At 38.0% G+C, this 13,626-nt stretch overlaps 1 protein-coding gene across 1 annotated transcript in view; it reads left to right on the forward strand.

Annotated features, from left to right (window-relative positions):
* Nucleotides 1-5,968: 5,968 nt before the first annotated feature.
* LOC306992653 (NACHT, LRR and PYD domains-containing protein 3-like) overlaps nucleotides 5,969-13,626 on the forward strand; it is a gene marked incomplete at its 5' end in the record, with an annotated part of 82,170 nt that continues 74,512 nt past the window's right edge. The window contains 6 exon segments of the mRNA XM_079601785.1: nucleotides 5,969-6,018; nucleotides 6,205-6,312; nucleotides 7,192-7,299; nucleotides 7,468-7,512; nucleotides 7,514-9,259; nucleotides 12,196-12,369. Coding sequence (XP_079457911.1) covers nucleotides 5,969-6,018; nucleotides 6,205-6,312; nucleotides 7,192-7,299; nucleotides 7,468-7,512; nucleotides 7,514-9,259; nucleotides 12,196-12,369 — 2,231 coding nt within the window.

The raw sequence follows: 13,626 nt of genomic DNA on the forward strand, positions 1-13,626 counted from the left end.
TCCACTGGGCCGAACCTCTGACATATTGACCCCACCACCTCGGGGTGGAGCCTCCATTCCCCTGCCTCGAGAGGATTTCTGCACCCTGATTCTGATTCCCCGGAATGTATGTTGCTCTGAGAGACAACAGTTTCCCTTGGGACCACAGGAGGATCTGATGCGCCAGTCTGCACAAAGGGCGAAACCTCAGACCCCCTTGATGGTTTATATAGGCCACCACTGACATATTGTCTGACCTCACAAGGACATGCTGACCTTTGAGGTCTGGCAGGAAGCTCCTCAGAGCTCGGGACACCGCCAACATTTCCAGGCAATTTATGTGCCAGGAGGAATGATGGTCCTGCCATAGGCCTGTCATAAGGCACCTGCCCATGACCATGGCCCCAGCCCATGAGGGAGGCGTCTGTCGAAACGGCTTTCTGGTGACATGACGCTCTCAACACGGGACCTTGGGACAGAAATCAAGCTTTCTTTTTAACATAGATAGGGAACGAAGGCATCTGCGCGTATCCCTGATCATGTGGAATGGGTTCCCCTTTGGGGAGAACCCCTTGGTGTTCAACCACCACTGCAGGGCCCTCATGTGCAGCAGGCCGAATGGAATGATTTTGGACGCTGCTGCCATGAGTCCTAACACTCTCTGAAAGTGTTTGACAGTAATGGCTTGGCCTAGCTTTATCCTGTTCACCGTGGGGGGCTCTAGACGAGACACTCTCTTTTTGCACCTGTCTATAGGCGGAGGAGCTGGTGGATGGCTGCGGCTGCCCACTGGGGGCAGACTTCTTGGATTTGGAGCGGTGAGGGAAGTATTGTTTGAAGGCTGCAGACTGTTTCTTCGCCTCCTGAAACCTGTCAACGAAGGTGTTTACAGCATCGCCGAACAGGCCAGAAGGCGAAATCGGGGCATCAAGGAGGAAAGCCCTGTCTTTCTCCTTGATGCACGATAAATTTAACCATGAGTGTCTCTCCGAGACCACCATCGCCGCCATGGAACGGCCGGTGGCACGGGCCGTTTCCTTGGTGACTCGGGGAGACAAGTGTGCAGCAACTCAACTCAACTCAACTCAACTTTCTCAACTCTGCAATGTCTTTAGGAGTTGGACCCTCGCCCTCATCAATACCCTTTAGAAGGTCGGCCTGGTACGGTTGAAGTCCTGCATAGTGTGCAGACTATATAAGCCCTGCCCACTAAAGATGATGTATCCCTACAGGGTTTAGTGGGCAGCACCGGGGTTTTCAGGGATGGTGCGGATTCGGGGGATAAATAGGTGGCAAGCAGCTGTTCCACCCGAGGCATCATCCCATAACCGTACTCTCTCGCACCCCCAGGATGTTACTATAATTTAAAACAGGGAGGTTGGACACGCGAGCAGAATGTGGTCTGTTCCACGATTTACACAACTCGTTGATTGTGTGACTCGTTGCACATGATTGTGCTCTTATGTTGGGACTCTGATGACGATGACTCATTCTGCCATCTGGACATTATAATCCTCCTCATTGAGCATGAAGGTATTGTGCTCTCGTCTTCTCTCCGTCTCAACCTAGCATCATTGAGGAAGAAGTTATGATGGACAAACCGTGCTAAAAGCTATGTGCATTCTGTTTGGACTTGCAAGCAGTTTCAATGCTTATTTTTTCTTGTCTTTTGGTTGACAAGTTTATTACATTGAAGTGTTACCCGTTTTTGTTGGGTCAAAAAAACATTGGAACATTGAAATGAATGGTTTAATTTTCTTCCAATTTATGTGACAGAATGCATTTATTACAATAAATCTCAAATTATATACAGTAGTATAAGAAATTATATAAATATAACATATGAAATAGTTAATTCATACAACGTACACTCCAAAAAAAGTAAACTAATGATTTTAAGTAAAGACTAAATGTAAACTTGATTTGTCTGCATCCACTTAATGTGTTATGCTTGATCTCTTTAGTTTCACCTTGTGTAGAAACTTAAATGGTTTAAGGCAACAGGTTTCTTTGCAATTTTCTAGTAAAGTCAACTAATTCGGGTTAAGAGTGGGATACAGATGCATGCTGTCCATTGTAGTAATCAGAAATAGGAAGAAACCAAACACGGCACACAATGCTTTTTTAAACAAACAAACAAAAAATGGTTTTGGCTAAAGACAATTTCAAAAGAAAGTATGTATGAATAAAGCATCAGTTGAACATAAAAAGTATGATGATTAAAATACACTTAATTTTACACACTTGGTTCGTTTCGATCTCTATCCTCTGAGTTCATGGAGTTACTGTATGGAGTGTTTGAGAATAGGTTTGTTAAATACATGGACAGACGATAGGTTTAGAATACTTTGAGATAATGAATTGTGTTTTCCTTCAAGAAACCTATAGAAATAAGATTATAATGAATAGGATGTGGTGGGAGAACAATTTGCTTTTAGTCAGAACAAACACCAGTGCCAGTTTTATTTTATTTGTTGAAGAAATATAAAAAGGTATTTAAATGTATTGCAAACAGAGTTTGTGGTAACACGTAGGTCCTATTTTAAACTATACACAACAAAATGTGTGTATAGTAGAAGACTGGAGCTAAACAAGGAGCCTCATGGTCAATATTGTGAGGTCCATAGTGGAGTTTATTTAGTTAAGTAGGCTAGTTAAGTTTATTTAGTGGATGTGAAGAGGAGGAGGAATGTAGAAGTGGTTTAGAGTAGCCTATTAAATACGATTCTATTTAAGTGAGATGTGGAAGAATAGGCTGATGAACGCTTACATGTTTTATTACTGACCTGATCTGCACGCCTGTCTCGAACACCCGCTTTCACTACAATATTATGAAGCTGCAGACTCAGAGCCTGCAGCTACAGTCCCGCAGCCAGAGTCCCGCATTCTCAGACCCCTCGTTTTTCGAGACAGCGCCTCCTGCTGTTCGGGAAATAGTATAACACCCGCACACAGAGTCCCGCGTTCTCAGATAGTACGGTCTCGTTTTATTTAAAGTTATCCGTGCCAAAAAATAAAAAATAATTTGTTCTCTGACTAACAAATTACCCAGTAGTTATTTTTTGAGCGTGGGTGTAATTGAAAGAAAATTACTGATGGAAGGGATACAATTAGCCTACAGATTGAACTATCTTCTGAAAAATATTATGTGATATTATATTGCTACAATGTTTTTTTTATTCAAATTCCAATTTGTCTTTCAGTTCAACCTATAATGGTTTAATTAACATTCCACGCTAACATTACAAAACCTGTTTTTTTGATATTTTTAATGCGAAGCAAAACTCAAATAAGAATAGACAAAACACCAATAATAAACAATTCTGTACTTTATTTAACGATCACCTAAACATCATCTTGCTGTAGCTAAACAGGACAAAGCAAAGAAAAAAAAAGAAGAAAGAATTGTTACTTTTCGTCTTCAATTGCATTAAAAAAAACTCCTCATTAAGTCGCTTTGGATAAAAGCGTCTGCTAAATTAATAAATGTAAAATGTAATGTAAATGCATAAGGTAAAATAATTACTTTCTGGTAGGCGAATATTCCTTCTTTTTTCTTTATTTTTGCAATCGCTCTGTCATTCTACATAAATTATATAAAGTAAAATAATTACTCCGGCATTAATTCATACAATTTATAGTTTTAGGAAAAAAGGTCTGATAAAAAAAAGGTAAAACGGTAAATCTGATTAAATAATTAATGATGATATTCTTTGATATTAACACACTTAATGTATTTAATTGGTCTACTTTAATGTCAACTAATTTTAATAAATGTTTACAATGGCTTGTCTACAAAAAGTCCAAGGTTAAAGGCAAACGTTAGCTATCAAAATATTTTCGGGGGGAAGGCGAAAAAACATACATTAACGGCTCACATTTTGTTACAAACTATCTTTACAAATATTAAATGGGCTATTCATATGTTGGTGTATCGATGAGCTATAAAGTAGTTTGATTAAAAAAGAAATCGAATGAGTATTCGCTAAATAAAATTGAAGATAGGCTACTCACGTTTCGGCTTAAGTTCTTCACGTTTATCCGATCCAATTTGATAGGAGGAGCTGTCTCGGAAAACGAGGGGTCTGAGAATGCGGGACTCTGTGTGGGGGACTGTAGCTGCAGGCTCCGAGTCTCCGAGTCCGAGCTATATGGGGAGGCTGCAGACCTGGAGCCGGTAGATATGGGACCCAAACAGTTTTACGCCCCTGGCAGTTTTACGCCCCTGTTGTTCCTGATGCGTCCAGTAGGGGGATATACTGCGAAATAACATCATTAAATCGACGCTAACACATTAATAACCCGTCCATAGACTTGACAGTTTTGTGTTTTTTTGTTCATTTAAATATAAACGCTACAGTGTAGATCTGCACGGATTAAAATAGAAAAATAGATGCAGATATTCAGTCGGTTTTCACTCTTCACTCAGCCTACAGAAGACTTTTGTTTTTGTGAATTGAAAAATTAAAAATACACATAGTTGGATCAACTACGTGTTATGACAAGTAATGATATGACCTACTGCAGTTATAGGCCTATTCACCGTATGTTTTTATATGGAGACTAAGTGAAATATGTTGTTGTGAATTTATAACTACATTTAGATATTAACCATATTTAGACCATTAGACTTACAGTACCTAGTAATCATATGGATCCTCGATTTAATATCTGCTGTACTATTCTCTATTGGTCGTCATACAGCTACAAAACAGTGTCCTACATACGTGGTAAGATAAATTTAAGCCAGATCGTCCTGAACTTTTTGGTAAATTCTGGGCAAGTTTCATATGCATAAAGACAGAACCATCCAATGTCAAAACCTTTAAACTCAAAGGTTTCTAAAACAAATAATATCCTTGAGTCTGTTGTAAAGAACCTTTCATTTTTTATTGACAAAATGTAATATTGATTTGTGTATCCTAATTCAATCTCTTTTGATGTCCGTATACCCCCCTTGTTTTTTTTCTCTCTTCTCACTGTTAATGTCTGTATCCTTTCATTTGCAATACAAAATAAATAAATAAATTAATTTAAAAAAAGATTAAAACATACCTCAATTCGTGTCGCTGTACAGTCTCCCCCTACTGGACGCATCAGGAACAACAGGGGCGTAAAACTGCCAGGGGCGTAAAACTGTTTGGGTCGTATATCTACCGGCTCCAGGTCTGCAGCCTCCCCAAACTGTTTGGGTCGTATATCTACCGGCTCCAGGTCTGCAGCCTCCCCATACTCAGTCCGAGTCATACTACTCTTTCACTACACAGCGCACACCGCCCTCTACTGGCGGAAACGGGTATGAATAATCTGCGATGGCTCCTACAAATGTATTAATCCGTGTAATATGTTTGTTTAGAGTTTATCAGCACACAAGACTGGAGTTATTAACTGTAAACCTTTACCTGACTGATGATTAAACTCACGTAATCTGCCAATAAGGGCAACAACCATTAAACACTGGCAACATTATAGCGACTTCAGCAGTTTAATCACGTGCTCCTTTCGTCACAGATAATAGCGAAAGTAAAAGAAAGCTGATGTTTCGCCATTTTAATCAGATAGTCGATTCCTTCCTATACAAAATATTATTAACGTTAGATGTTAAATAAAACTTTTTTTTGTGTGTGTGTGTAGCTAACCTATTTGATGGAACAGATGGAGGAGTTTGTGAATCGGTTGGCTGTAGATACAGTTTGACAAAGTTAGCTACTGTTCGCGTATTCGAGACCTTTACAGGTGACTTCCACATTAATATTTTCTCTGAAAGGAAATTAACGAGGTTTATTTTGTGTATCGTGCATATGATGATTTTTCAAAAGATCTCTAGGCTATTTATTTCTCCAACTCGCACGATCTGATCAGGTCAATTATAAAGATGTTTAACAATGTTTAAGTAGCCTACATTAGTTTTGTGTTTGTTTGTTTGTTTGTTTGTCATTTCCATCCAGAGTCAGTGGAGATCAGACTGTTTCAACTGTTCAGCTTTATCATGGATGACAGACAAACATCCAGAGAAGAAGATTTTTCTAAAGGATGCAGGTAGCCTACTATAAATAAACACATTAAATAACCTTTTATACAAAATGTCTCCTGAAGAAAAAACTGTGACATTCTATTTTGTTTTAAAAAATACATTAAAAGAAAATTTCTTGAAAACAATGTCTAAACCCTCCTCAAGTGCTTTTCATTAAAACGTTTTGTTTACATTTCGTTGTTCTGTTATAGTTCAGTTCAGCAGGAGAGATCAGAGCCCAGCTGTGTGTCTTTGAGGAGTGACGGGTCTATGGGTCGTCTAATAGATTTTAAGAAGGACAAATCACAGACTGATCTCAGGTATAAACATTTTTTAAATACATGATTGTCATTTTAATATTATGGTGTTTTTGTATTTTGCATTTATGATATTCATACTAGACACTGTTGTCTTCACTTGATGCAAGAGAGACATATCTACAAAGTGTTCCAATTTTTTGGCTTGGACTCAGATATAGCATTTTATTGAATGAGATGCTTATATTATTTTAAACACCCTGCTTTTGTGGGCATTTTAAATGGACTGCAGTCCTTTTTATCGGTACCTGGGCTTTGTTGAATAAATAATGAGCAGGTGCTTATATTCAGAGCTCAAATAATGCCCTATATATTATAACCTCAAACCCATCATATCCTCCTCCAAAAATGACCAGCAATCAATGTAATACAATTAAACTTTATTAAATGAATCATGTTGTTGGTAGAAAACATTGTTCCTACTCAGATAATCACTGGGACCATATCATCTGCACATATTGCCAAATAGGCACAAGGTTTTGTTAAAGGGTTTTGTCAATTTAGTTAAAAAAACTTTTTTACGTTATTGTAGTTTTTATTGTTTATTTATCTTTTTATATTTTGCTACTTTTATTCTCACCATTAAAATAGCTCTGATAACTGGCATGATGTTAAATTATAAGCAATCAATAAATAATGTATTATTTTAATTTAATATGTACAATATATAACAAGCTTTCTCAAGCTAACACAAAGTTTGTCTTGAAAAACTTTTTTTGTATAGTTTTTGTTTTCAGTATTATTACAGTTGTGCCCTTGAACAGTTGATTTATTAATAAGTGCATTTACTTATTAACTGTTGATAGAATTATTCAGGTGATGTTAAAAAAATATCACCAATATCAGAGTGTCTGATTCTTGATTCTCTTCATGATGTTTAAGTTCAATCCCACCACAAAGATCAGCAGTAACAAACCCCGTCTGTAAGAAGAATGACCAATCTATGAATCAACTACAGGACTTTAATGAAAGCAGGTATGCTGGTGTCAGGTAAAGGGTGGAATTTTTTATTGTGATCAAAATTAATAATTAACAGATTTCATAAATTATGATATGTTCTTGGTCCCGATACAGAGAACAAATAAGACATTTTACTCTATATATGTATCTCTATATTAACTTATGTAATACATGTACCATGTCATTTTAATTTTGCAGCCATGAAGTCCTCAACACATTTAGATCAAAGCTGATGAAGAAGTTTATGTCTGAATGAGGGAACAGCAAAGCAGGGAAACCCAACACTCCTGAATGAGATCTACACAGAGCTCTACATCACAGAGGGTGACAGTGGAGAGATCAGTAATGAGCATGAGGTGAGACAGATTGAGACACAATCCAGGAGATCAGCAACAGAGGACACACCCATCAAATGCAATGACATCTTTAAACCTTTACCTGGACAAGACAAACCCATCACAACTGTGCTGACAAAGGGAGTCGCTGGGATTGGAAAAACAGTCTCTGTGCAGAAGTTCATCCTAGACTGGGCTGAAGGCAAAGTGAATCAGGACGTCCAGCTCATATTTCCACTTCCTTTCAGAGAGATCAATTTGATGAAGGGCAAAACATTCAGTCTTTCAGAACTTCTTCATGTCTTTTTCCCTGAAACAAAAGAAATGGAAATATGTAGTGACAAATATAAAGTGTTGTTCATCTTTGATGGTCTGGATGAGTGTCGTCTTCCCTTACATTTTCAAAGGAATGAGACTCTACGAGATGTAAACACAAAGAAATCAGTGGACGTACTGCTGACGAACCTCATTGCGGGGAATCTGCTTCCCTCTGCTCTCATCTGGATCACCTCTAGACCAGCAGCAGCCGATCTCGTCCCCTCTAAGTGTGTCCATCGAGTGACAGAGGTACGAGGCTTCAATGAGCCACAGAAGGAGGAATACTTCAGGAAGAGAATCAGTGATCAGAGTCTGGCCGACAGGATCATCTCACACCTGAAGTCATCAAGGAGCCTCTACATCATGTGCCACATCCCAGTCTTCTGCTGGATCTCAGCCACTGTTCTGGAGAAGATGTTGAGTGAAGCAGAGAGTGGAGAGATTCCCAAGACTCTCACTCAAATGTACACACACTTCCTGATCCTTCAGTCCAACATCAAACATGAGAAGGACTATGAGAAGAACCTGACAGATGAAGACATGATCCTCAAACTGGGGAAAGTGGCTTTTCAGCAGCTTGTGAAAGGCAATGTGATCTTCTATGAGGAAGACCTGAGAGAATGTGGCATTGATGTGACAGAAGCATTAGTGTACTCAGGATTGTGCACTCAGATCTTCAGAGAGGAGTCAGGCTTGTATCAGGCGAAAGTCTTTTGCTTTGTTCATCTGAGTGTTCAGGAACATCTAGCAGCTTTATATGTGCACCTCTGCCTCATAAACAACAACAGGAATGTATTTGACCCAGTCACCGAACCAGGTGTGTTGTCTGTATATAAGGACTGGTTTCAACTTATGTTTAAACATGTTTCATTTTCCGAGCTCCATGAGAGAGCCGTGAATGAAGCTTTACAGAGTAAAAATGGGCATCTGGACCTTTTCCTGCGCTTCCTTCTGGGTTTGTCAGTGGAGTCTCACCAGATTCTCCTTCAGGGACTAATGACACTGAGAAGAAGAAGGTCTGACAGCAATGAGAAAACAGTTGAGTACATCAAGGAGAAGATCAGGACCATTGACTCTCCAGAAAAATCCATCAATCTGTTCCACTGTCTGAATGAACTGGGTGACCAGTCACTAGTGGAGGAAATACAACAGTATCTGAAATCTGGAACAATAAGTGAAGCCAGACTCTCTTCATCTCAGTGGTCAGCTGTAGTTTTTGTGTTGTTGACATCAGAGAAGAAGCTGGATAGGTTTGATATTAATACATTTGTTGGAGAAAACAGTAAAGCTGAAAAACTGAAGGTTCTCCAGAAGCTGCTGCCTGTGATTAAAGTTCAGTAAGTATCAGTGAAAACAATCACTTTACTGTAAAAACAAAAGAAAATCAAAAGCTCATAAATCTAAAAAAAACATTCAAACATTTATTGTATCAGTAATAGGAGCAATATGGCAGCATACTTGTTTTTATAGTTTTTCTGATTTTTTTTTTTTTTGAATTTAGCTATTTTATTGATTATAGGAATAATGACGGGGAGATGTGATTGGGAAACAATACAAGCTGACTCAAACTTGTGTTAAAGCACCTGACAGCCAATGTCTTCAACATGAGGATTCATTTAAAACAAACAAGTTTAATGTTACAAATGCATTATACTTAAACCATTGATATGGATTTGATCCACGGTAAAAGTTCATTCTTTATTGTTAGAAATTTGACAATGAAACTTGACTACTTAGATAAGGTTTTCATTAACATTTTAAAGGTTGTGTAGGTAAGAATTGTCTAAAGAACTTTTTTTCAAATTGGCTTAAACTGTCTTTATATACCAATACATAATTAAAATGTAAGTACTTTGAAAAAGAGAGTATACAAATGGAGTGACTATAGTGTATTTAATCTTCAAAAAACACAGCTCATTAATTCCATTCAGGACGAAACAAGTGATTGGCTTGCGCGACTGTCACTCTCCGTCGCCATGACTACCGCCGCTATTATTGGCTCTGCCCACGTGCGCGCAGTCGCGCACCCGTTTTTAGGTGGGACTGAATGGAATTAATGAGCTGTGTTTATTGAAGATTAAATACACTAGAGTCACTCAGTTTTTTATACTCTCTATTTCAGAGTACTTGCATTTTAATTATGTATTGGTATATAAAGACAGTTTAAACAAATTTGAATAAAAGTTTTTTTAGACAATTCTGACCTACCCTACCTTTAAGTATTAAATTTTAAACAGACAAACAAATCCCAACTCTTATTATAGAGGTAAACAACATCAACGGATAGAGCCAAAGACTGGACCAAAAAGGCAAAGGTCAAAATCTATAAATATGACATCATAATTTATATAATAAAGCATGTATAATATGACATAATAAAGCACACAATATTATATATATATATATATATATATATATATATATATATATATCAGTGGCGGGCCGTGCATTTCACACCTAGGCATTCAGTGATGTCCAACCTGAATTAATAACTTTTAATAGTGTAGCAGCGCACGCACATACTCTCTATGTGAAATTCCTGTTTTTATTTTGCACCGGCAGTTATAGGGTTAATGCGGTGAGTTCGGGAAAGGCCGGGTAGAGAAACGAGTGAGTGAATTCGGCTTTTGTGTTAGTGTTCAGTGGTTCTTGCGTTCCGATTGATCCTCCCTTGTCTTATCCTTCAATGGTTACATTAGTAGGCCTATTAATGTTTGAAAAAAAGAAGGTGTTTCGATCATAAATTTACAAGAAAAAATATGAAGAAAATCTTATTCAGCACGGACAAAAACGGGGGCAAAAATGCATTATTAAAACTACTATTAAAACTCTCCAAAACTAGCCTACTGATTATTTTTGATACAAAATCCATCCTAATTTCTTTCCTCAAAAATACGTAAATTACTTGGTTGTCTGTGCTTTTCAGTCCCAACAACCTTTTCTATCGCCATCGAGGCTAATGTGCTGAAAGTCCAGTCTGTCCCGTCGTATTTCTGGCATAAGTTTTAATTCGCTTTAACGCTGAGAGTGTCTGCTCGACAGAAGCAGTGGACACACAGCACACAGGGACAGTCACCGCTAAACATGACGATATGTACAGCTGACACAAGCTCTCACACAGATTTTTGAACGATATCAATGAGATCAGCGCGACTTTTGCCTTCAAAAGCCGCCCTGCTACATTGCAGTCAGTTCTGTTTTTAACGTAACGTTACCCGGGACAGATCGATAGAGATCCGTGACTCTGCGTAAGCTGAATAAGGGATTTTTTCCGGTAGGTTTGAACCTGCTGGTGGTCGAGGAAGGAAAGAAACATTAATTTGTGGGTTGAAAAACTATTAAATCTACAGGTAACGTTATATATTTTAGTTTACACAGTTCACTACTAGATACGGTCAGCTAGCTCTGACTATACCAGTAATAATACGCGCTCTGACCATCCAATCAAAGGGCGTGAAAATGCTTACGTTATTGTATGCCTGCTAGATGGCCCCGGTGCAGTCAACTCGAAATCTGATTGGCTGATTAAATCTGACTGATTATCTGATTGGTTAAAGCAACAGTTTCATTGCCATTCATTTTAAGCTACAGGCGCCCGCACTATCGATTCTGAAGGCCTTGAGGCAGATATATATGACCCTGGCAACACATGATGACTGAAATATGATTGGATAAAAGCGCTAAAATAAATATACACTACTGGAAGCAGCGCAACCAAGAGAAAAGCTATGAAATTAAGATAACGGACTATTGGGAATAATTGAATACTCATTCATAAAAAAATAATATTAAAGTGCAAGTCAGTGATTCTGATAGTGTTTAGGCCAGCAGAGAAGGCCTTGCTGGCCCTGACGGCCCACCACTGATATATATATATATATATATATATATATATAAATAAGGCTATCATGGTTGAGATATCAGTTGATGGTTGTAAAATTCATGTCATGGGAATCATTTGTCTTAAACTTTCTTAATTTTACGCTAGACAAAGAGAGTGATTTATCACTGATCTAGTACTATAAAGTAGTTTGTTATCCTGAATCCATACCATGTCCCATTTGTCTTTTATTCACACTCTCTCTCCTATTGTAATCTGTGACACCATGACCTCAAGGTTCCTGAGTAATTTTGAGACAATGCCATCCATTGGTGACAAAGTGCAGTGTTTTCTTTACTCCATCTACAAATTGTCTATTTTTTTCTCTATTTTCTATTGCTTTTTGTTGTCAGTTCATAGTGTTTACCAAGTATGATTTTCATCTCTCTACAGTTTGAGTGATTGTGGTGTCACAGAGAAAGATTGTGCTGCTCTGACTTCAGTTCTGAGATCAAACCCCTCACAACTGAGGCAGATTGATATGATTGGTAAAAAACTGCGAGATCCAGGTGTGAAGCTTCTCTCTGTTGTACTGGAGGATCCTGACTGTAAACTGAAGAAACTCTGGTAAGATCATCTACAGTATATCATAGTCAGACATGTTATTGCACTGGAGTGCCGCTGGCCTACGGAGTTTGGCTCAAACCGTGATAAAACTTATCTTCATGTAACTCTGAAGACATGGAATAGCTTGTTCAGCTTGTTCTTTAATTAGGGTTGGAGCTAAACTCTGCAGGACAGCGGCACTTCAAAACCGGATTTGAGGAACCCTGGACTAAATGCTTTGATGTACATTTTAGGACTACATTGCAGAAAATCTATTTCTTTCTCAGTATTTTTGTCTTCTCTTCTTTTTTGTATTCTTAATTGAAGATACATTTACTTGAGAAGCAATATGACTTAAAATGTTAAGTCTTGTATGCTGAAAAATTGCTTATGATTTTAGAAATTTTAGATATTTAGACTACGTCTGGATCGGATTCAGAACGATAATCAAAACACAGATGGAGTAGATCAAGTCCAACAACACCCCCAAAGCTTCACAGTCCTATACCTCGTCCTGCGTCCACATTTCATTAAGTAACATTAGGCAGTTTTGATTTTACATGTGCATCTGCTTACATACGTGACCCGTTCTGGCAAAATGAGTCGCAATGAGAAAATTTTCACTTAAAATCTCTGGTAATAATTCCAAATTTGGCACACACCAAGTCAAAACCAAGTATTTATAGGAACAATATAATATATATATTGAAATACTGTAATTCTGTGTAGGTATTAGTGTATATCGGGATCACGCGCTGTCTGAGGCGTCTTTGAGGCACGCTTCGGATGTCAATGTGAGTAAAATCATTTTGTTTAAATCAGTATGAGTTTGAAAATCACATTTCATTGGTTCAGACTCATGCCGTCGAGAATTCGCTATGAATATTTACAAAGTTGGAATGCTACGCTTTAAAACAATACCAACTTATGCTGAGGGAAAGCAAGCAGAGGAAAGGTACTCCTCTCAGAAAACATACAAATAAAGATACTTTTAAATGTTTCATTGCTATTTTGATGAGGGCTTAATGATCTCATTTTTGTGAAAACCTCAAATTCGACCATTTTTCACTTGTTTTGCCTGTAACTCGTAATAGCCTGTACACATTCTGACTCATTTTGCCAGCACAGAGTCACATATGATATCGCATGTTTCTGCTTCTTCTTCATCTGTGTTTTAATCAATGGCAGGGAAGCGTTTTATCTCAAATTACAGAAATTTCTGTCAATGGCGAGGGAAGAGTTCAGCAAATATTAAAATGCCACCTCAAGAAAATGTCA

The sequence above is a fragment of the Phoxinus phoxinus genome (assembly GCF_949152265.1).
Source record: "Phoxinus phoxinus genome assembly, chromosome: 24".
Taxonomy (NCBI): domain Eukaryota; kingdom Metazoa; phylum Chordata; class Actinopteri; order Cypriniformes; family Leuciscidae; genus Phoxinus; species Phoxinus phoxinus.